This window comes from Cydia fagiglandana, chromosome 12 (genome assembly GCF_963556715.1).
Source record: "Cydia fagiglandana chromosome 12, ilCydFagi1.1, whole genome shotgun sequence".
In the NCBI taxonomy this organism is placed as follows: Eukaryota; Metazoa; Arthropoda; class Insecta; order Lepidoptera; family Tortricidae; genus Cydia; species Cydia fagiglandana.
This window is the reverse complement of record NC_085943.1, coordinates 6,587,167-6,613,086: the sequence shown is the minus strand read 5'-3', so window position 1 is coordinate 6,613,086 and position 25,920 is coordinate 6,587,167. Positions and strand designations below refer to the sequence as shown.

General features: G+C 40.5%; 1 protein-coding gene across 1 annotated transcript; it reads right to left on the bottom strand.

The window, feature by feature from the left end:
* Positions 1 to 233: 233 nt before the first annotated feature.
* LOC134669506 (ubiquilin-1) lies at positions 234 to 25,851 on the bottom strand. Its single transcript, XM_063527095.1, has 12 exons — positions 25,569 to 25,851; positions 25,258 to 25,444; positions 25,042 to 25,139; positions 22,204 to 22,347; positions 18,606 to 18,744; positions 17,249 to 17,356; positions 13,832 to 14,103; positions 13,054 to 13,167; positions 11,948 to 12,130; positions 5,617 to 5,719; positions 5,348 to 5,377; positions 234 to 2,680 (listed from the first exon to the last, which is right to left on the bottom strand). The coding sequence occupies exons 1-12, from the start codon at positions 25,773 to 25,775 to the stop codon at positions 2,604 to 2,606; spliced, it is 1,662 nt and encodes a 553-aa protein (XP_063383165.1). The 5' UTR covers positions 25,776 to 25,851; the 3' UTR covers positions 234 to 2,603.
* Between the last annotated feature and the right edge of the window lie 69 nt (positions 25,852 to 25,920).

The window sequence follows — 25,920 nt, the reverse complement described above, 5'->3', positions numbered from 1 at the left end:
TATACTTTTTACAACTTAAATTTAATGAATTCGCTATAAAACCACTACAAAATAAGTATTATCATAAGCTACAAAAAGCTAAACTCTTATAAAATAGTTTACCACCACAACGATTGAAGGATATCTCTGTTTAAATGAAGGCAACGGACACGCGAAAAGGGATCTGGTTATGGCACACCATTCAAGTTAAACAAAATGGCGTGATAAGTTTAGGTACACCAAGTGTTAGTCGGAGTGAATATAGCGCCGCGGATTTATTTGAAACCAACCTAGCCCCAATATAAATTTGTGACAAACTGTAATTCACAATCAAACGAAAACAATACAAACATGAATAATAAAATAGATGCTACGATAGAAACAGACACATATGTAGACACATCCATTATTGCTGAATTGCGCTTCCTTATCTATTTACTTTTTCAAAGGAAAATATTTACATAAACAGATTTACTTAACGCAACTGAAAAGTTATATTTAATCGTTGAAGAAATAAAATAACATAAACCACTATATAAATTATACCTCAGAAATATTTCTATATTTCTTTGGGGTACCATAGAACACAGAAAACAACTGACGTTTTTCTATAATATTTATGAAATTCCTATTTTTTAACAATTTCCTTTATAAACTAAAAAACAAGAAGGAATGAATTTTAGTCGCGATATAGGAAACACCTATACAGTTGGATAGATACATTTACATGTACTCGACGGTATCTACAGTCAAGCCCCGCGCCGCTGCGGCACGCCCGTCTAACCACGGCTTCGAAATGGCACTATAGAAAACCAGTCATCCTCGTTCTCAAGAGTCTACAACTCGCTACCTCTACTAAATGCCCCGTATCACTTATGCCCATACGCAACTCAATACAAAACGACTTAGTCTTTATAAAATTATTCCAATTCAACATTTTCGAGTGTTTCGATAGAGCCATTTCTAGCCATATTGATAAATATAATCACACAACTCCCACCACAATGTAAATAAAAAATAGTGCAGATATCAATGGCCGCTCTCCTGAAACTAGCACGGAACCGTTCGCAGAATATTTAGTAAGCAACTTAATCATTAAAAAATTAAACATGTGGCTAATAACAAAACTTCCGTTAGACACAGACATATTAAATATATTAAGAACGGGTCACTCACGTATTTTAAGTCGAAAAACGCTCGACATGTTTCACTCCGTACCGTATGTTCCGTCCGTGCCGAGTCATCGGGCGCGGAGAGCTGCGGCCCGCGGTCTGCGCCGGTCCGTCACCGTAAACGCAAGCTCCTGATGACAACGTGAAACATGTCGAGCGTTTTTCGACTTAAAATACGTGAGTGACCCGTTCTTAATATATTTAATATGTGGCTAATAAGTTTGGTTGAGTGTAAAAATATGGAAGCAATATACAACTACTAATGTAAATATTTGTTGCTGTATATTTTAAAGTGTTGTGTAATTCTTACACCAGCAGACACAATTTTCATAAACTTAGAAACAAGATTTAATATACAGAAGCCTAGTAACACTGGCTCTCAAACCGTACCAACCATGTTAGTTGAGAGCAATTTACCATTAAAAAAAATAACCCCCTTATTCACAAACGTTTACTAAAGTTAACAAGCCGATAATAATCGTTTGTCCCTTTCCGGCGTATTGGTATGATGGAAAGGGACAAACGATTATTATCGGCTTGTTAACTTTAGTAAACGTTTATGAATAAGGGGGTAAAACTCGAAAGAGGACAAAGAAAGTCGTATCTGTGTGTAAATTGAAACTGAAATTACCAGAACATATTCCTTCGAAAATAAATAATAGGTATGATTTAATCAAGTCACTTTCATTTCGGATTTCAAAATGTGGCTGAGAATGGTATTCCACCTTATCCAATTTCTTCGTCCAATGTCATTGCGTCTCGCTCTTACATCAAAAAAAATGTGAGACGCGAATACACATTGGACCAAGAAATAGGACCGGTGGTATACCAACCTAAGTTGAACCCATTAAATTATATGGCAACACTATATCGATCGAAGACTATGCAAAAGCCGAATTAATATTGCCGCTAGTATCTAGTGGATTCAATTTTCGTTGACTGGACCAGAGCCCTACCGCGAAAAACGAATATGGAAATTTTACGTTACCTGTCTCTGTATCGCTCTTGCATATTCGAGCAAAAGAGAGGCAGATAACGTTTTTCGATATTAGCGGTAGAGCTCCAGAGTCCATCTACGCTGACTTTGCAGTGACAATGTGTGGCCGTGCCATACTTGATAGCACTTGTCATGCAGACGTACCTCCTTATTCATAAAACTTTACGCGCCTGATTTAGTTAAATTATGTTTTATTAGTTTCTGACAAATACATAAGTCAAAATGACAGATAAGGACAAACGATTATTAGCTAATTGGTGTTTATGAATAAGGGGGTTAGCATAGAAGGAGCCTAGTGCCACGATTTTAGACATCCAAGAGGTTTTTTACAACTGTAAACGTTATTACAAGGGCATAGAGTTCACAAACGGTCAGTCTCGAGTGGCGCTGGTACCAGGAGAGCAGCAGTATGTATGCGCGGCCTATGTGTGTGTGTACGTGCGCGCGCCGCGGTGTTAGCTCATGGACAGCTGCCCCAGCGCCAGTAGCCTCTCCACGGCCGCGTTCACGTCGCCGAATGTTGCGATTAGAGCTGGAAAATAAAACAAATTTAATAAACGCCGTTGTTTCAACAGTCTTGCTGGCTCCTATCCAGGCTGCCTATAAGTTTAATTTACTTATACATTTAAGTCGCCAATTTGAGAGATAGGAAATAATGTTATTAAGGTTGACTGGTAGAGAAAGCTTTCTTACACAATTCACTAAGAATCCTGATCGCCAACTATAATTCGCCAACAATCAGGGTTTTTTTTTTGATCTACATATACCACTCAACAAGAATAACATTCTGGTGTAACTCTAATAATAGCTAAATGTGTTGAATTTTTATATTCCTTATCGGCTATGAGCTACACAATGAAACTTGCACAAATAAGCCACATCAGTCTGCCCTGCTAAGCTAAAAAAAAAGCAGTCTTCAATGAAAATTAAATGTACCTTAAAATCTTAACCTGAAAGTTCAGTTTTCAAGTTCATTTGTTTTTGAGATACCGCCTTTTAACTTAGGAGTGTAGAACTACGTATTATAAGACTTCTACTCTCTGTATACAAACCTTGCAGATTAGCCTACCTGTTGAGGAAGCCTGCTCGAGTTGCTGCGAGTACCGCTGCTAGGTCTGTGAGTCTGTTACTATGACTACTGTACAACTATAGCAAAGCTACAAACCTTGCAGATTTGCCCCCCTGTTGAGGAAGCCTGCTCGAGTTGCTGCGAGTACCGCTGCTAGGTCTGTGAGTCTGTTACTATGGCTACTGTACAACTATAGCAAAGCTACAAACCTTGCAGATTTGCCCCCCTGTTGAGGAAGCCTGCTCGAGTTGCTGCGAGTACCGCTGCTAGGTCTGTGAGTCTGTTACTATGACTACTGTACAACTATAGCAAAGCTACAAACCTTGCAGATTTGCCCCCCTGTTGAGGAAGCCTGCTCGAGTTGCTGCGAGTACCGCTGCTAGGTCTGTGAGTCTGTTACTATGACTACTGTACAACTATAGCAAAGCTACAAACCTTGCAGATTTGCCCCCCTGTTGAGGAAGCCTGCTCGAGTTGCTGCGAGTACCGCTGCTAGGTCTGTGAGTCTGTTACTATGGCTACTGTACAACTATAGCAAAGCTACAAACCTTGCAGATTTGCCCCCCTGTTGAGGAAGCCTGCTCGAGTTGCTGCGAGTACCGCTGCTAGGTCTGTGAGTCTGTTACTATGACTACTGTACAACTATAGCAAAGCTACAAACCTTGCAGATTTGCCCCCCTGTTGAGGAAGCCTGCTCGAGTTGCTGCGAGTACCGCTGCTAGGTCTGTGAGTCTGTTACTATGGCTACTGTACAACTATAGCAAAGCTACAAACCTTGCAGATTTGCCCCCCTGTTGAGGAAGCCTGCTCGAGTTGCTGCGAGTACCGCTGCTAGGTCTGTGAGTCTGTTACTATGACTACTGTACAACTATAGCAAAGCTACAAACCTTGCAGATTTGCCCCCCTGTTGAGGAAGCCTGCTCGAGTTGCTGCGAGTACCGCTGCTAGGTCTGTGAGTCTGTTACTATGACTACTGTACAACTATAGCAAAGCTACAAACCTTGCAGATTTGCCCCCCTGTTGAGGAAGCCTGCTCGAGTTGCTGCGAGTACCGCTGCTAGGTCTGTGAGTCTGTTACTATGACTACTGTACAACTATAGCAAAGCTACAAACCTTGCAGATTTGCCCCCCTGTTGAGGAAGCCTGCTCGAGTTGCTGCGAGTACCGCTGCTAGGTCTGTGAGTCTGTTACTATGACTACTGTACAACTATAGCAAAGCTACAAACCTTGCAGATTCGCCCCCCTGTTGAGGAAGCCTGCTCGAGTTGCTGCGAGTACCGCTGCTAGGTCTGTGAGTCTGTTACTATGACTACTGTACAACTATAGCAAAGCTACAAACCTTGCAGATTTGCCCCCCTGTTGAGGAAGCCTGCTCGAGTTGCTGCGAGTACCGCTGCTAGGTCTGTGAGTCTGTTACTATGACTACTGTACAACTATAGCAAAGCTACAAACCTTGCAGATTTGCCCCCCTGTTGAGGAAGCCTGCTCGAGTTGCTGCGAGTACCGCTGCTAGGTCTGTGAGTCTGTTACTATGACTACTGTACAACTATAGCAAAGCTACAAACCTTGCAGATTTGCCCCCCTGTTGAGGAAGCCTGCTCGAGTTGCTGCGAGTACCGCTGCTAGGTCTGTGAGTCTGTTACTATGACTACTGTACAACTATAGCAAAGCTACAAACCTTGCAGATTTGCCCCCCTGTTGAGGAAGCCTGCTCGAGTTGCTGCGAGTACCGCTGCTAGGTCTGTAAGTCTGTTACTATGACTACTGTACAACTATAGCAAAGCTACAAACCTTGCAGATTTGCCCCCCTGTTGAGGAAGCCTGCTCGAGTTGCTGCGAGTACCGCTGCTAGGTCTGTGAGTCTGTTACTATGGCTACTGTAAAAGTATAACAATGCTACAAACCTTGCAGATTTGCCTCCCTGTTGAGGAAGCCTGCTCGAGTTGCTGCGAGTACCGCTGCTAGGTCTGTGAGTCTGTTACTATGGCTACTGTAAAAGTATAGCAATGCTACAAAGCTTGCAGATTTGCCTCCCTGTTGAGGAAGCCTGGTCGAGTTGCTGCGAGTACCGCTGCTAGGTCTGTGAGTCTGTTACTATGGCTACTGTAAAACTATAGCAATGCTACAAACCTTGCAGATTTGCCTCCCTGTTGAGGAAGCCTGCCCGAGTTTCTGCGAGTACCGCTGCTAGGTCTATGAGTCTGTTACTATGGCTACTGTAAAACTATAGCAATGCTACAAACCTTGCAGATTTGCCTCCCTATTGAGGAAACCCATGGCCGTTAGTTGCTCGAGTTGCTGCGAGTACCGCTGCTAGGTCTATGAGTCTGTTACTATGGCTACTGTTAAACTATAGCAATGCTACAAACCTTGCAGATTTGCCTCCCTATTGAGGAAACCCATGGCCGCTAGTTGCTCGAGTTGCTGCGAGTACCGCTGCTCGGGCGGTTGCGATGAGTTGTTCTGGTTGTTGGCCATGGCGGCTACCATCCGCTGCATGAACTGTAACAATATCACACCTATATGTAAATGTGGGTCAAACAATATTAGACACCGGTTAAAGAATTAAAAAAATCCAGAGTTGGGTGGAAATAGCGGTTGTTCACCTAACAAATTAGAAATATAAAACATTTTATCTGGACAATTTGCAGAACGTCACCTGCGAGCTCCTAACTAGGATGATTTTGGAGACGTCCAAACGGATGGCTGGTAGCCCAAATAAGAGCAAACAGAGATTTAGTGGAGAATTGAAAGGGTTATACTGAAGACCTAAGTAACTAAAACCCTACTAAAAAATTTAATAACTCAGTTTGAGAGAGACATCTGTTCGTGGAATAATATTCTTTATTGTAAAGTAACACTGACTTCTGTTTAAGTACATATGTAGTCTAATAAAACATGGTATTCTCTTCCCAGAGTGACAGAAGCCTACGTCAAAATAACATGGCCGCTATATATAGCGCTATCGCATATTATCATATAGCGCTGTCGTATGATGACGAGGCTTGTGTCAGTCACGTGACCGCGAAAAGACGGGAAGAGAGTAGTATCAGGCGGAGTATATTATTATACCATGGTTTAAGTATTTGATAAATAATTCAACTGAAATGGTAAATGAACAAAACAACATAAAATAAAAAAGTAGTGAAAACAAATTTTAGTATGTATAGTATGTAGTTAGTAGTTTCTCTCAGGAGCTACATTCTACGAGGTCTTTTAATTACGATTTACGATACTCATTTAGAAACTAATATGTGTATGACTGTTTAATTATGCTACTAACCAACCTTTTGCTACCAGCAGAGATATATATAACTCCGTATAAGATAAATAAAGTCTAAGAAAAAAACGTGCCTCGGACGGCGAAGGAAAAGTCGTTCTCGAATAGATGGCGCCATTACCTTTTTACTATTCTCGGCTAGGTGGCGTTAACGACACCGTTTGGTATTTAACAATTTTAACACATATCAGTGAAGGAACATGGGTCAGTAGGGAACAATAAAAATTAAGAATCATTTATCCGTAAACATATTTTGATTATTTTATACATTTTCAATTTTATTTTAAGTTTTAATCGTGTGTCGATAGATGGCAGTAAATGTACCGTGACTACAAAATTGACAATGACAGGACCCCTCTATACTATCTATTCTTTTTGCTACCAGTAAAGGTTACATTTTATCCCGAAATACTATACACTACTGCCTGCTTAACATAATTATTAGAATTACCAATGAACATCAATAGCTTGTTAACTCTGGAGGCGGATAGTTCTTTAGATCGTCTCTTGTGAGGCCAGCAATCGATATGGGAAGATAGCAAATGATTAATTAGTATTTGTTTACTTACAAAAACTACTTATATGCGAAATAGCGTAATCAAATAAGAATTCACGAGAGGGTGTTATAATGACAGAGACTACATTATAATACACCAAAACAATAAATATCGTTGACAACGACAAGGTGTTACCACAAAATTAACGAGATGGTTTTTCTTAAACCGCAAATACCATTAACGTATGTATTTCAGGACGGGTCTTACGGGCAATATGAATGGGGCATGAATGGGGCCAGTACAGCGGTGTGACATCGCTACAACGCGATTTTATTTTTATTTTATTTAACCAACTTTACATTGACAGTTAAACCAAACATGCAAGTTATGGGTTACAAATATAATATGTACTTAAGGTGGTTCGATTTTCATACAAAATTCAATCAAAGCTCATTAAGTAACTACACACTATTAGTACATAAATATTTCCGCATTTATCTTCCTTCGAATATTCGTTTGCGCGAAATTAACAGGAAAACAATGTTTCATACAGAAATCATGCAAAAATCATAGTTAAATTTTCATCAATTTTACGTATGTGTGTGTCACAAATGTCGTGTACAGATACATTTGCGACGTTGCCATACCATTTCCGACGTTGCCGGGCTGACCACGGCGCGAATTTGGAGTGCCGTCATGTTTAGTGCAATTTTGTTGACACTGACGTTTGACAGGTACTTAATTGACCTAAGCGAGAATAAGTACCCGAAGTTCGTCAGCTTAGCTAAGAACTATCATGGCGTGTTATGCAAACAGTCGCTTTTTTGCTTACAAACGGAAGATTCCCGGTTCGATCCCCAGTCAATTGTATGCTGGAACATAACTTTTTGTATTTTTGTTACATCTAAATTTCGTATTGTTTTTTTATTTTTATTTAATTTTTCTTATTATCATAAATCGATTGATTAAGTATGGTATGGGCTACACGTATTCGTTTATTTTTGACAAAGAAAATTAGAAATTATACTCTACCTAATCTCTCTTATTTTTACAATCAGGACATCCTGACTGCAATAAAAAAGAGATATATAAAATTTCCTGTGGATAAAATAATGGATTTTGTCTATGAATGAAAAACACAATTATTACTATAGTTTGTTTTTTTTAGCATTAGAAATAAGGTAAACAATCTTGACGTGTCTTTTAATTGAAAAACACATTTTAAAAATAAGTTACGGCAAATATGTAACAATTATAAATCAAATACGATCATTTATATTCTTCTGCTTTCATAAGTAATAGTTTTTTGATTTTTAAAAAGCGTTTAAATCTGTGTGCCTAGCCAAGATGCCAGTCGTTCGCTCCGTAGCGAACGTTAGGGTAATACCTGTCTCTATCACTCTGCCATATTAATGCGACAGACACGGCTGCGCTTCGGTCGCTACGGAGCGTAAACCATTGGCACCTTGGCTAGGCACCCTGGTCATCTGGAAAGCGAAACACATACGGAACGCGTTTCTATTACTCAATACAGTGGCCAGTTGCAAATTCGGGCAAACTTAACTATACCTAAATCTGGGTGCCTAGCCAAGATGCCAGTCGTTCGCTCCGTAGCGAACGTTAGGGTAATACCTCTCTCTATCACTCTGTCATATTAATGCGACAGACACGGTTGCGCTTCGTTCGCTACGGAGCGTACACCATTGGCATCTTGGCTAGGCACCCTGGTCATCTGGAAAGCGAAACACATACGGAACGCTTTTCTATTACTCAATACAGTGGCCAGCTGCAGATTCGGCGGTAATCTTAACTATACCTAAATCTGGGTGCCTAGCCATGATGCCAGTCGTTCGCTCCGTAGCGAACGTTAGGGTAATACCTCTCTCTATCACTCTGCCATATTAATGCGACAGACACGGCTGCGCTTCAGTCGCTACGGAGCGTAAACCATTGGCACCTTGGCTAGGCACCCTGGTCATCTGGAAAGCGAAACACATACGGAACGCGTTTCTATTACTCAATAAAGTGGCCAGCTGCAGATTCGGTTTTAAAGTTAACTATACCTAAACCTGGGTGCCTAGCCACGATGCAGGCTAGTAGAGTTCTCTTTCACCTTCAGCAGAACCGGGAGATCCAAACCTACCTACTTTTCATCTAATAATCTCAAGAATCAGTGCATGATTCAAACTTTACCGGTTGCCGTGGTAAGACCTAGGATTTACCATATCGGTGTTGGTAAAAGCCCGAAGTAAACTAGTAAGATTTAACATTTCGGGCTTTTACCGATCGGCATCGGTAAAACCTAGGTTTTACCGGTAAATCCTAGGTTTTGCCGTACTTCGGGCTTTTACAGTAACATATATATAATAATTGCTCGTTTAAAGGTAAGATAACACAAAGGAGAAACAAAAAGAAATTACCTACTCGCACCAGTCTTGAACCCCAATCCTCTTGCACGTAGTTATTTCCACGAACATACCGTTACGCTATTGCAATGCAACATACCTACTTACGTTGTGTGAAATTGTCTACTACAAGGATCACGGAAACACTGTTTGCATGTGTGAGTAATACTAGGAAAAAGCGTGACAGCAACACTCCGTCGAATTAAAAAGGTGGTTTTTGCACAATGAAGTATTCAATGTTTACTTTAATTGTTCAATATTTATTTAAAGAGTGCGCGAAACATACTTTTAAGTATACAAATACCATGACCATTTCACAAAAAAATAAAACCTGAAATTTTGCAAAAGTGGTGCCATCTAGCGAGAGTTAAGTTTTGAGTAACCTAGGCGAACCACCTTAAAACTAATTATCATTATAGACTTATCACTAAATTTACCTAATTAATATTAATAGTTGTGGGCGTAGATATTGACTCTATACTGCGTCAAGCAGATCTTGTCAGTAGAAAAAGGCGGTAAATTTGAAAAATGTAGGCGCGAAGGGTTATCGTCCCATAGAAAATTTGAATTTCGCGCCTTTTTCTACTGACAAGATTTGCTTGACCAAGTATATATAGCGGGCTGCCGTAGCTAGGAATTTCGGTTCTGTTTGTGAGAATATGTCAAGAGTGGGATTATGTAAAATAATATTATTAATGTGGTTAAGTGCGACGTATAGTGGACTAGTGACTAGTGTCATTGTGCTGGTCTTGGGAATTACGAATAGGGGTGAAATGCGAGGTCTGAGAGTAGTTCTAACAAATAGTGATGGTACCTTAAAATGAATATATTCTAGTAGCAATGGATTAAATATAGAACCACGTATTAGTCTAAAAAAGTATTTTACTGTTGCAAGCTGCCTACGTACTTCAAGACTTTGATATGAGACCATTCCCAATACAAACGGCGTGGGATACATGTAGGGATAGTACCCGAGTATTTTCCAGTAGAGATACCTAATAAAGGACTTTTGGATTTTTTCTATAGTTCGTTTTTTTTAGCATTAGAAAGAACTTCGCAGAAGTAAGCTTGTGGTTCCAAATCCGGTACTTTTAGCGGTAATAATTTGAAGTAAATTATATGTATTGACCGTGCTACATTAGATAATTCAATAATTATTAACAATTAAAGAGCCTAATAAAAACTGTACGCTTACTTCTGTGGAGTTCTTTCTAATGCTAAAAAAAACGAACTATAGAAGAAGAATGTATTTTTTTTCGTGCGGGTTCCATACAATACTGTTAGTTTCTAGTAGGCTACGTACAAATGCATTAAATAATAAGGTAATGACATGATAATTACTAAAGTATTTTGACTGGCGCACAACAAAGCCAAGGGCTTTTCTAGATCTTTTGCAAATTTGAATGATATGTTGACTGAATGATATTTCTGAATCAAAAGACGTACCGAGATCACGCATACATTTGACACTTTGCAGGTTTTCGCCATTCAATGTATAAGAGCGATCCATGGTGTGTGGCGTCCTTGAGTAGGTCATGACTGCACATTTGCTTGTATTTAAATGTAGACTGTTACTTATACCCCATTGGTAAACGCTATCAATATCTGTTTGGAGCTTGATGATGTCAGATTGATCATGTATAGGCAAAGCGAGCTTGACATCATCAGCAAACATCAGTATTAACGAATGCTTAATATAATCAGGAAGATCATTTATAGTTATTAAAAATAATAACGGCCCGAGACTGCTTCCTTGACCTATGCCAGAGGAGACGGAGTATGTTTCGGATTTGGCTGCGTTGTACATGACATATTGTTTGCGATCTGAAAGATAGTTGGCGAAGAACTTTAACAGTATTTCAGAAAAACCTGACTTGGCCATTTTTTGTAGTAAAATATCACAATCAATCCTGTCAAAAGCTTTTTGAAAATCTAAGTATACTACATCGACTTGTTTTCTGTCATCCAAATGGTGGGCTGTGTACGTTACAATATTGAGGAGATTAGAAGTCGTGGATCTGTTATGTATAAAACCATGCTGGGAGTTGGTTGATGAGTTCGCAACTTCGCATCACGAGTGACATTGCTGAACTAGTACCATTTTTTATTACTAAGACTTCGCTGTCCGTCCGTCCGTCTGTCACCAGGCTGTATCTCACGAACCGTGATAGCTAGACAGTTGAAATTTTCACAGATGATGTATTTCTGTTGCCGCTATAACAACAAATACTAAAAACAGAATAAAATAAAGATTTAAATGGGGCTCCCATACAACAAACGTGATTTTTGACCAAAGTTAAGCAACGTCGGGAGTGGTCAGTACTTGGATGGGTGACCGTTTTTTTTTTGCTTTTTTTTTTTGCATTATGGTACGGAACCCTTCGTACGCGAGTCCGACTCGCACTTGCCCGGTTTGTTAGTGTGCGTAAGGCCAGTCCTTAGATATAATACGTCAATGGCAAATACCTATTAGTTCAGTTATAGACAAAGTAATACAAAAATGCGTAAATGAAGCCAAGGCAGGTCCGGTATAGGGCGCCGGAGGTACCTGCGAGAAGAGCTCCTCGTTCTGCTGCTGGCGCGCCTGCGGGGCGGGCGTGGAGGGCGGCGGCGGCGCGGGCGGCGCGGCGGCGGCGGCGCCCACGCCCAGCCCCAGGTTGGACACGAGGCTGGGCGCCGCCGTGCGCAGCTGCTCCATGCCCTGCTGGATCTGCAGCAGCGCGTTCAGCGCCTGCCCCACACGATACACCAATATATCATATAAATACGAATCTTTATTAATAACAAGAGTTACAAGTCTCAACAGGTACAATAGTAAACCATTATATCAAACAAAAATTATTCATACAGATTATTATTCATGTTCATTATCATTACAGTGCGATCATTACATTACAAGTTAACACAACGTTTAATTACGATTATAAATTATAACCTATGTGTACGGTAGTTTAAAAAATCTCCTCGACACTGTACAAAGACAATATTTCCCTCTCTGCACCAATTGTATTGTAGATATCTCTGTTTGGCTCTATGGTTGACTGGCAGGTAATGCCATTTGGCATTAAGTCCGCCATTTGTACATAGTTGTATATATTTTGTGCAATAAAGTTTAAATAAATACACTCAGATGTAGCTCGAAAAGCAGAAAAAAAAAATCGTTTAAATATTCTTTTGATGAGATTTACTCATCTTATTGTCACATGAAGTGTCGCGGTACGCTACGTTAGGGGTTCATTCATACTGCTTTCTATTAAAAACATAACTACTAACAAATGTGTCAGAATTATAATGCTTCTTATATAGGCAGGGATAGCGTTTGAACATGATAAGCATTTTAAATAGCTTACTTTAACAATATTCATTATTTTATTTCTATTTTGTTTTATTTTATTTTAGAAATTGAAAAAGAAAAAAACATTTTTACATTACTAAAGACATTTTCTGTGCAATAACAAGCTTTCACAGCCCACTTCCACTAAATGGTGTGAGAAATAAATCCACCATCGGCGCGGACCATAATGTAGTACCTATCCAATTTCTGTGTCCAATGTGTATTGCGTCTCACATTTTGCTTTAATGAGAGAGTGACACGCATTGATATTGAACAGGTGGAATACTATTCAACATGCCTATCCGTTTACAAGCACATACCTGTGGATTAGACATCATCTGCTGCATCTCAGGGTTCTGTAGCTGGGCGAGCATCTGCGGCATCATAGTCCGCATCTGCTCTTGAAGTTGGGGGTTGTTCGCGAACATGGGGTTCTAGATAAAACATATTCATTTCAGTTAACTTAAATATTAGTCAAACTAAAGAATAACTAAAGTTTTAAGGTGTTTTGGGAGTAGAGGTTTTTCAACAGGCGTTTTTTGGCTACGTTATGTAGTTCAGGGCCTATCAAACGGAGTTAAGCAGTTTTCTACTTAAGTATAATACTTAAGTAGAAAACAATAATTGTCAGCTAACTAAACTGATCCAGAATGTGTTGTTGGTATTTTTACACTAGAGCACAGAATGTAGCTAGAACAGCATGGACTGCACCAGGCGCGGGTTCTCGGACATCTGCTGCAGCAGCGACTGCATGCCGGGCGTGTTGATGTTCTATAGTACCTGGTTGATGAGCCGGCTGGCCATGTCGGGGTCGGCGGCGAGCGCCTGCAGCATGCTGTTGGTGTAGGGCGCGGACAGCATGGACTGCACCAGGCGCGGGTTCTCGGACATCTGCTGCAGCAGCGACTGCATGCCGGGCGTGTTGATGTTCTATAGTACCTGGTTGATGAGCCGGCTGGCCATGTCGGGGTCGGCGGCGAGCGCCTGCAGCATGCTGTTGGTGTAGGGCGCGGACAGCATGGACTGCACCAGGCGCGGGTTCTCGGACATCTGCTGCAGCAGCGACTGCATGCCGGGCGTGTTGATGTTCTATAGTACCTGGTTGATGAGCCGGCTGGCCATGTCGGGGTCGGCGGCGAGCGCCTGCAGCATGCTGTTGGTGTAGGGCGCGGACAGCATGGACTGCACCAGGCGCGGGTTCTCGGACATCTGCTGCAGCAGCGACTGCATGCCGGGCGTGTTGATGAGGCCGGGCCCGGCGCCCGCGCCGGCGCCGGCACCGGCACTCCCCCCGCCGCCGCCGCCGCCGCGCTGCCAAGGGTTGGGCAGCGGCTGACGGTTCTCCGCGCCTTGTTGCGGGTTTGTACCGTCTGAAACAAAGGTTATTTTAGTTTTGGTTATTTTAGACTTGTACTGTCTAATGAACATAAAGTTGTGCAAGGAAGAGTGGGAGGTGACATGGCTAGAGGAAGATCGCCAATGAGATGGACCGACCAAATCAAAGCCACAGTAAGCGAATGCTCATGGAAAGCAGCTCTACGGGAGGAATGGCGACGTGTCGTTAAACCAGACACTCAAAAGTTTACATAATGGCCACAACCACTCTGTAAAGAATGTAACAAAGAAGAAGAAGAAGTTGTGTTCTGTAAGTTTTGTAGGTTGGTATTCCACCTGTCCAATTTCTTAGTTCAATGTACAGTCAGCAGCAGATATACCTGAGCGGGCAAGGTGTCCAAGAAAACATATACACTTCAATCGTCACAAAAATAAAGACATCTAAGATGTCATTTTTACGTAGGCTTTCAGTTCGTCACAAATACCTTAACTTCTGAGTTTTTCTTTAACACATACACCCTTATTTAATCACAATGACAATAACGGTTAAAAAGTCAGTGGTAACTAAGCAATCATATTCAAGCTGCTGTCATTAATACCTACACGCACTGCCAATCACGTACGTCAGCAGCCAGGGTGCCACCAGTTGCTAAGCAGTTGTTATTTCAATGGTAACTAAGCATCAACATTTTATCTGTTTAACTTTAAAATAAATACTGTAGCACTACGAATTGACACCTCCTTTCTTAAAGAAGTATTTTATCGTTAAGTGTCAAACTTATACAATAAATAAGTAGGTTCTACTAGAATGATCGGTTTTTTTTATTTTAACTGTCATATGCAGCTGTTCTTCCAAACCGTTGATCATATTATACACCGTGTTTTTTTTGATTTCCGTTAACTTCGGGGTATGGTTAAGTACGTTTAAGAGAACTAATCGGCATAGTTAATTTTCAAAAAAAAAAATTCTTAATTTTTTTTTGTAAAAAAAATTAAGTTTTAAAAGTTATTAAATGTACCGTATAGCGTTGTTGTAACACGGGCATTACATTCAACTCAACCTTCAAACAAATGAAATCTGTGACATATCAATGTCATTTCGTACATCAATCGACCGAGATTGTACTTAAGTTTAGTAGCAAATGTATGAACTCATTCTAAACACTAATCAATATGTAAACCGGCCCTAAGGCAAGTGTACACGCTTGTAGAGGCCTTATAGGAAAAAAATAAATTATTGATTATCTCCGAAATGGACTTAATTAGAACATCGGTGTCTTTGAGAAAGTTATACTTGATTTAAGCTCAGGAATGCACCCTTGAAATTAACGGAAATAAAAAAAAACACGGTGTATACCTATGTTAATATATTTAGCCCACTTATTGTAGTAAAATATACTATACAGGGTGGCCCATTTAGATCGGCCAGTATGGGAAAATCTGATACTATACGATATACACCGATCTCTTCTTAGGAATCATGTCATCGATTTTAGTAACACGAAAAACTGCATTCATACATTTAAAAAAATGTGTACTCAGCTCGGGACTAGAACCCCGAACGTTTTGAAAAATAAAACTAAGACTATTTCTATTTAGATATCGATTGTGTAGGTCTTAAGCAATAAATGTTACTATGAAACATGATGTCTGAAATTAATAAAATGCATTGTTTTCATATCCTTTAATTTAATTTAGTCAGTTTTCGAAGAGACCAGCATTTTTAGGGTTCCGTACCCAAAGGGTAAAACGGGACCCTATTACTAAGACTCTGCTGTCCGTCCGTCTGTCCATCCATCCGTCCGTCTGTCACCAGGCTGTATCTCAGGAACATCAGGAACCGTGATAGCTAGACAGTTCAAATTTTCACAAATGATGTATTTCTGTTGACGCTATTATAAGTAACAAGAAATACTAAAAACAGAATAAAATAAAGATTTAAGTGGGGCTCCCATACAACAAACGTGATTTTTGAGTAGTAAATATCAAATGTCATTCCGCACAGGAGTAATCTAAGTAACGCCCACTGCGGGTTCAAACCTACAACGTCCTGATATAAAGTCGTACATACGATACATGTGACATTATCTTCAAAAATTATATAAACTAATGCGAAATTAACATAAAACCAGAAGACACAAATTAATAATAAAAATGAAACCAAAAAAAACAAAAAGCTGTAATCTCTAGGTGCGTACGACTGAGATTTGAACCCGCGGTCTCTGCTTTGAAAAGCAAACGCCTGTTACTGAGACCACGACGTGCCTTGACAATTGGCTCTAAATTCGGCTTCAGTCTTTTGCTATGTGTCATTCGTCTTGACGATTCTGTTAAAAGAAATAGTTTGAGAGGCTCCTGTCAAATGGTTGAAGGGCAAAACGTGAGATAGATGTATGTGATGACAAGACTGTACTGCTTTCGATGATTGTCAAAACGCTTTACCTGAAATTAGCATGGCTATCTTTTATTCAATATTCGACCATACTTGTATGCTTTAAAGTCTATTTTTCCATATTGTTCAGATATATTTGACACGTTGACCGCTTAGATACCATTGGTTTTTTGACAGCTAAGGTATCAATGACTTGTTGTAAGTGTAGAAATTAATGAATAGCGACTGTTAACATATTTGTGACACGTTGAGCGCTCACAAGTAAATACTACCATGACAGTCAACAACTTTTTGACAGTTTAAACGTTTACCTCTCTTTGAGCACCTGGAGTGTATAGCGACTTCTGCTGCTGACTGTACATTGCGTCTCACTCTCTCACTAAGCAAAATGTGAGACGCAAATACAAATTGTACAAAGAAATTTGACAGGTGGAACACCACCCTTAATTAGAGTCCCTAGAGAGGCAGTTACCAAATTAGTCCTCATCAATACAATTAGGCCTAATGTATGATATAAAGGATGTATATGACAAACATTGTCATCTATTTGTAACGCCAAGCTCTATGTTAGCGGCAGCTTGACTAATATATAATGTCCTGCAAATAACATCAAATATTTGTACTTACTTACTTAATGGCGCAACGACCCAAAATGAGTCTTGGCCTCCAACACGAGTACAACTCCAGTTGTCTCGATCCTGTGCCATCTCCCGCCAGTTATCGGCATGGAGATCGCGCAAATATTTGTAAAGTGATAAAATATACATGTTTTAGTATAGACTGCTTACCCGAATTATCCACTAGCCCCGAGAAGGGATTTCCGGCCATACTGCTGGCCGCGTTCAGCATGGGCTCTTGTATGTCGCGGTACATGCGTTGCAATGCGTTGTATCCTCCTAAAAATACAATTCAATTATTAAGACCCGGTTCAGTGTTATAAAGTCACAAAAATACTGTGACAACTTGTAGGGTATGAAGATTTATTATAGTCTTTTAGAAAAAGCTACACATAGTTCGTTTTTTAGTGTTCCGTACAAAACTTTGTTTACGGAACACTTATGGGATCACTTCGGTCTTGCAAATCAGTTAAATGCGATTTTTTAACATTAGAAAGTAAACGATCTTGACATGTCTTTTTTTTTTAAATAGAAAAGCGCTTTTTAAAAATCTGTGCTGAACTATTACTTTAAAAAAAAACAGAAAAATATAAATGATGTATTAGATCCATAATTGTTACTGGCGTGACTTATTTTTAAAACGTGTTTTTCAATTAAAAGACACATCAAGATTGTTTACCTTTAATACTAACAAAAACGAAATATAGTAAAGCCCATTCTAGCGTCTCGCGAAAATGGCAGGTTCATCATGGAAATGGGTCGCTAAAACCTGCTACGATTGGCACGCTTCAGGGGCGACACAAGTCGTACAGCGAATTTTTGTTCCTTTTTATCAGCCTACTGATAAAGAGAGAGAAAAAATAGTTAATAGAGGTCTAGGTGAGATTAGAAAGCCTTCAACATCTTCGATCGTTCGTTCGTCTAAGTGCCTCTTTATCGCTAGAATATGCAAGAGGTAAATAGACGAACGAACGATCGATGACGATTGCGGTTTTACACACACATAATGCATATGGCATGGCTGACTTCCTCGCCATTCTAGAGAAAATCTCTAATCCTTTTGTCAGGTACTTACTGTACTCGGGATTTCTGTTTCCTCATGGACATCAGTTTCCAAGCTTTTTTGATACCAACCAAAGCTTCCGTTCGTTGAAAACGGAAAATTCAGTCACATTTAGATGGAAATGAAATTTACAGTACATACCTACAGTACATAGGACCATACTATTTTCCCGCACTAGTGCGTAAAATAGCACTTTTCGTGCGTATGTCAAAAGTTTAATGGGCCATATGTACTGTAAAACGTTGTACGATACACGTGCGAATAGGTAACTCGCAACTCTCGTCTCTCTCCCTTTGGTCGTGTTTTCCGGCCACTCTTTTCGAATTTCCTCTTTTCCGCACTTGTATCGTAAATAACTATTTCGTTATATTGCAGACTACCGAAGTACGAGGAATTAAATTTCTCGATCATCGAGGTTGCGCAACTCCATGGCATGCTGGGGTTGCTCAGCACGTGTACACGTACCCGGGATGCTCTCGAGGTTGGATAGCGCGCGGTCGTGGGAGCGCATGAGCTCCTGCAGCATGGCGGGGTTGCGCGCCAGCTCCATGGTCTGCCGCAGCAGCTCGGGGTTGTTCAGCATGTGGCTGATCTCTGGGTTCCTCTGTGCACAACATTTACATCATATTTATTATATCTATTAATAAATTACAGCTTGTCCACGCAAAGTTGTCTGCTGTGTTTAAAGGCGCGTCTCGATATTGCGCGGCGGCCGCGCGAGCAATGTTCGACCGCGGCAAACCTGTATTTTGGCTCGCGAGCCAATTTCGGCACCATCTTGAACTTATGCGCGCGACATTACATCACAAAAATTAATTATTCGGAACGAAGTATAGCCAAATAGAAAAATGATCTGTTGCGATAATCACTACATTTACTGTTCCATAGAAATTGTTTAGTGCCGTATAATTCAATTAAAGTACGACACTTTTCATTATCCATGTATGCGGCCGCGCGAACCAAATGAAATATATACACACCCGTCCCAACTGCGCGCGAACATTCCTTTGCCGCGCGTCGAAACACCGACAATGAATGGTTCTATGCGCGGCGCGTGGCTCGCGCGCCAATGATCGAGTTGGCTCGCGCGGCAGCCCGGTATCCATTGCGCGCGACTGCCGCGCGAGCCAATGTTCGATAGCTTGCCGCGTAATATGGAGACGGGCCTTTACGTGAAGTATGACATTACAATATATGACACTGTTAACTACACTAACTAGGCCGCAGCCTAATAAGCTTGTTATTAATTAGAGTTTGTTTGGCTAATTTACTACCATAACTATCATTTAAGTCTCACAGATAAAAACGTCCGGTAAAAACTTTACATGATAAATCGGTAATATGAATGCTCCTTCTCATCATAATTGTAAAATATGAGTAATGAAGTTGAGTTCATATTCAATTAAACATACGTGTCCAACAACCTAGATAAGAGTGCAGAGTACAGGCAATGTCAATGGGGTGACTGTCACACTGTTTGTGTTGTGATGTTCTTTTTTAGGGTTCCGTCTCAAGATTGGAAGCAGCGTAATTTACAAAATCGCAAATATCAACTGAAGTACAGTTGCCATCAGATATATCGGAGCGGCCAAGGTGTTCACAATATCTGAACACGCACTCTAACGCCCTGACAATAGAGGCGTGTTCAGATCTTTGTGAGCACCTTGGCCGCTCCGATATATCTGATGGCGACTGTAGAAGCACTTATTACTGCAACGCAACACTTATCAAGGTGTTTGTAATTGTTTTCCTTTAAACAACCTTTGCCTGTTTGCTGGGATTCTTTACGATCCTATTTTACAGTAAAACCATTTTAGAAGATTCTGAAGAGACCACGCCAAAACGCGTCTTAAGCGGTAAAGCGTATTTTTATTTTACTGTGAAAAAATGTATGAAAACTAGTAGCTCAGCTCCAGAACCCTATAGTTCGTTTTTTTTAGCATTAGAAAGAACTTCGCAGAAGTAAGCTTGTGGTTCCAAATCCGGCACTTTTAGCGGTAATAATTTGAAGTAAATTATATGTATTGACCGTGCTACATTAGATAATTCAATAATTATTAACAATTAAAGAGCCTGATAAAAACTGTACACTTGCTTCTGTGGAGTTCTTTCTAATGCTAAAAAAAACGAACTATAAAAAGTAACAAGTAGTACAAAAAATTATTATTATTATTTGTATGTCTTTCCATATCTCGGGACCATGGGGTCCCGGACCTTTGGGAGGCATGCGTGGGGCCGAAGCCAACAGCACAGAGGCCCTTTAAGACAAGTTTGATGTTATGTAATACACCAGCTAGAACCCATTCACGGGTACAAATAGATACCCGACATTCACGGGTACGAATCGGTCCCAGCTAAATGCATTGTAAATGCAGTGGAGAAGAGTGCCGGTTATGGTGTTGAAGTTTGGCTGGTCAAAAGATTGGGCTATTGCCGAGAGGTCCGGACACCTGCCATAACAATGCTTCTACACGTTATCGAGGCAGGCGGTGACTTGCCACTAACTAGGTGGGCCCCTGAAACTGTCGTCGTAAAGACGACCAGGAGCAACACTGGTGTAAGCGGCTCAGGGGTGTCGAGAGGTGTGCGCCGCTTTCTACCCAGTGGCTGTTATAACAGCCACTGTGCCAACTCGCGTCTTATGCATCTTTCACTTCCACCCCTGGAGCATATAGCTCTAACGACTCCTCTCTGGACGGCCAATGAAGGCAAGCCAGAGCTGAGAGTCCTGCGGGTCCCCTTGGGGTCCACTCCGACCGACGAAGACACGCCGGAGACGGAGACCCTGACCGACTCTCGGGAGCACTCGGGTCCGTGGGGTCGTTACTCCCCAACAGCTCGCCACAAGCTGCCCTGCGGGCTTATTATTATTATTTTTTGTATCTCCTTGGATATCACGGGCCTATAATCCCGGTTTTTTGATAGGCTTGCGTGGGGACACAGATCCAACACGTAGAGGCCCCTTGGAGAGCTTTAATGTCATGTAGAACGCCTGCTGGAACCCGTTCACAGGTGCAACAATAGACACCCATGAACCGGTCTCAGCAGGCATTGGGACTATTGTAGCAAAAGTGAATAGTATACTGGTCTATGGATTGAAGTTTGGGTGGACAATGAGACTGGGCTATTGTAAAGAGTTCGGACACCTGCCTTAACAATGCTAACACACGTTATCGAGGCAGGTGGTGACTTGCCGCTGACTAGATGGGCCCCTGAAACTGCCGTCGTGAAGACGACCAGGGGCAACATCGGTGTGAGCGGCTCAGGGGTGTCGAGAGGTGTGCGCCGCTTTCTACCCAGTGGCTGTTACCAGCCACTGTGCCAACTCGCGTCTTATGCATCTTTCACTTCCACCTCTGGAGCATATAGCTCTAGCGACTCCTCTCTGGACGGCCAATTAAGGCAAGCCAGAGCTGAGAGTCCTGCGGGTCCCCTTGGGGTCCACTCCGACCGACAAAGACACGCCGGAGACGGAGACCCTGACCGACTCTCGGGAGCACTCGGGTCCGTGGGGTCGTTACTCCCCAACAGCTCGCCACAAGCTGCCCTGCGGGCTTATTATTATTATTATTGTGTAAGCAGGCAGGCAGTTGTGAGAACTGATATTGCCTGTATCCAGTAATCATTAATAGTTATCGTTGACAAGTAGATGCATTGATGTGTCTGTCTAATTTATTTTTAAATTGGTTCACATTTTGTGCTGAAACCACATCTTCGGGGAGTTTGTTCCAAGCCCTCACTACTCGGTTGCTCAGAAAGTGTTTGTATGGGTTACTGTGGGACCTATGCCTTTCTAACTTTAAGTGATGACCTCTCAGACGGGTGTTGTTGTTGCGCTTGAACATCTCATGAAAATCCTTGAGGTCATAGTGCCCAGACAGTATTTTGTATGTTTCTATTAGGTCTCCACGTTACCTTACCTTACCTTAATTACCTTAACAAATGTTTAAGGAATCTGTTTTTTTGCCACGTATGTCAAAATATGAGCATTTCAATTTCAAAAATGTGCTCATGCTATGAGTAGCTAGCACTCTAGGGTTAATTGAACTACTTCCAAACTTACAGCCATAAGGTCCTGCATCTGCGGGTTGGAGGTGATGAGCGTGCGCATGTTCTCGGGGTCATTCATCATCTGCTGGACCAGCGGGTTGTCCAGCACCTGGCGCAGCATGTCGGGGTTGGACAGGAGCTCTTGTTGCATGCGGGCCTGAAATTAAACTTATATGTTAGTATGAACCTATGAAGTATGTGAGTAGCTAAAGAAGTAGGGATGCTAGTGAATATAGTACAGTACCGGTCAAAAGTTTAAGTTCACTCTGTAAATTCGGTTAAATGAAGCTATAACACAATGTACTAATAAAAGTATTTAATAATCTTTTATTACATAATAAATTAAAGGTAATTCTCTAATTTAAAACCACAATTAAATAAAAAAGATCAGTTTTTGCCAACTTTAGACTCTTCAAAATATCCGCCTTTTGCTTTCAATGCTGCCATACACACTTTCGGCATTCGTGTAATTAGTTTTTGCAGTGTTGATGTCGAAATTTTATTCCAACAAATGTATAGGTATTCCCAAAGCTGTTCTTTATTAGTTGGCTGCATTTTTCTCACACGCCTGTCCAATTCATCCCATAACAACTCAATCGGATTGAGGTCGGGCGATTGAGGAGGCCAATCCATATATTTTAATTCTTTTTGGTTCTCTTTGGATGAAATGTAGTTTTTGCACAACTTCGACGTATGCTTGGGATCGTTGTCTTGTTGGAAAACAAAACCTCTGCCTACAATCCGTTTTCCAGATGGAAAAGCGTGACGTTGCAAAATGTTATGATACATTTTCTTATCCATTATGCCATTGACTCTCACGAGATCACCAACTTTATCACCCGCAAAGCATCCCCAGACCATAACTGATCCTCCACCGTGCTTCACTGTTGGCATCACGCATTGCTTTATCATTCGTTCGCCTACTTGTCGTCGAACATATTGACGACGTCTCCCTCCAAAAATTTCAAACTTCGATTCGTCAGAAAATAAAACTTTAGACCACTGTTCAGACGTCCAGTTTTTGTGTTTCTGGGCCCATTTCAACCTCTTAACTTTATTCTGACTACGTAACAAGGGTTTTTTGGCAGCAATACGACCTTTTAGACCATAGTTTCGCAGACGCCGTTGCACTGTCGAAACCGATACTCGCTGTTCTCGGGTGGCGTTGAGTTCTTCGCAAATTTCTGGAGCAGTTAGAGTACGTTGGCGTTTGCTCTGCACGCAAATAAATTGGTCTTCGCTTTTAGACGTGACTTTTGGCCTACCTGATCGAGATCGACTGCAATTAAGACCGGTTTTTTGTTTTCGTTTCAAAGTACTCACGACAGCGGTTTGAGAAACCTTCATTTTTTCAGCGATTTTCCGCGTCGTGTAGCCCTCATTTGACAGAGTTACAATAACAGCACGAGTTTCGACACTAAAATCGGCTTTGCGACCCATTTTAAATGATTTCTAACTTCACGAAATCTCATAGGAAATACGGAACAAAAATATTAAATGGATCAAATTTTCCGAATAACATAAAACGATTCCTCCAAGAGGTATTTTTATTGTTATTTGGTAGTCGTGGAAACAATTAAACGTTTGAAATTCAAAACATATTCTATATTTGAGCATAATTACATATGATAACCTTATTTCGCAGAGTGAACTTAAACTTTTGACCGGTACTGTATATGTTTCTACTGATGTAGTAATAGTAATAGCCTTTATTTCATGCGTTTTTTGTTATTTTTACACTTTCTTTGTTATTATACTTATTTATTAAATTATTAATTTTTAACTTTTATTGTTTTTCAATTTATTTTATTCATTTGCATGCCGCGTGTGCGGAAAAGGCCTCCCCCAGTTTTTCCCATTCCTTCCTATTCTGTGCTGTTCTCCACCAGACTGATGTAGTGCATTGTTAGCCTTCGTATTTGTCATCCTACTTCAATCAACCTCAGTACTTCTTGTACTGAGAATAATTAAAATAGCAACACATGTTTGTATGTTTCCATGAAAATATATATGATGGAAAATAATTATGCACTACATCTGTACAGGCCTTTACCCGTGAGGGGTCCTAACCAAATAATATAATAATAGTAAAAAAAAAAAATATATATCAAAAAAAATTATAAAAAATAGATTTTAATTACCTTTTTGATATGTTAACTTAATTTTTGGTTATGGAATAAATGGGCTTTTTTATTTATTTTATTTTTACATCTGTACAGTGGTGTAACAAATTATAAATTAAGTGTAAAATAAAAGAAAACCTAGGTAGGCCAGGTTCAACATTTACACCGCTAATAGAGCTAGTTCTTATGCTGTTACATATTTTTGTCATTTTTTGTGATATACATAAATACATAGATAGTTTGTTAGTATAAATGTTATACAGTTTTAAAGCAATTATACTTGGGTCTTCCTTGTATTGAATAAGTGTTCCGTGAACACAAATAAATAACATAAATAAATAAACACAGTTTTGAATGGAACACTAAACATGTCACGTTTCATAGAAATTTAACAATTTTTGAAAACATTGCCACAATTAGTCATTGAAAATGTGATGCAGAGTTAGCTTGGTCCAACTCTATTAACACATAAATAAATAATGCAATGAATGTTGATATAATTGAAGTTGTAACATGCTGCATTTTTGGACGTTTCACAGTATTAATTTAATAGTCATTAAAATGAAACCTGATTCTGTACTGTTATTCTCATTAACCTCTCAGCTGCCTATTAAATATTTTAGAAATTCAAAAATGTCCTTTTTGAAGGGTTATTTCTTCCTATACTTTATTTCACACAGAAAGTTAAAGAATCTTATTTCTAGAAATAGACAGAAATAACATTTTACCTGTAAGTCCATAAAAGTGCTCTGTCCAAGACCCAAGCTCTCAAGCCCAGCTAACCCTCCTAATGAGTTCAATCCAAATGGAGTGGCTCCAATATCAGCTGAAATCATACAAATTAGTTACACTCGTAAACATAATAATTGAAAACATGACAAGGTGACATAGCATATATTGAATAGGTAGGTATAGTGTTGTATACACGTCAGTTGGTTGGTTACCTGGGGGTCGGCGCGGGCCGCCCTCCGGCTCGGGCCGCGGCGGCGTCTTGATCACGAGGTGGACTGTCAGCCCGTCCTTGATGTTGTGCTGCTTCAGCGTGTCGGCATCGTTCATAATCTTTCCGGCAAAGATAAGACATAGCTGCTCCGGTTCCGCTCCGAACCGGGGTCCGAGCGCTTCCTTCAACTGAAATCATCACCACAAATTACACTCCCGTTGCCTAACGATTGAATAAATGTCGTCACTGATTGCGTATGCAATATCTGTGTTATTACGCCATGAGTAAGGTTTCCGATGGTGGCGTACTTACTTTTCTAATGTCGGCATCTTCTTCGATGTCCACTTGTTGTTTTTCTTTTGGGGTTTTTACTGTAATTGTGATTTTTTTGGGATCATCTTGGCCTTCTGCCATTTTGGCAAATATAGATAGATGACTCTGGACTTTGGCGGAAAACTGAAAATATGTACAAGCACTATAGAATTTGACGACTCTCGTTGACTTGACTTGACGGCTCATAAATTTCTTGTCTATGACAGATTTATTTGTCTATGGAATTTTAGTGTTGCCATGCCTTTGAAATCACACTATTTAGAGATGTGACAGAGGGGTAAAATACCGGTTTTTGGAACTTATGTACACCCAGTAAGTGTAGCAGTGCTTT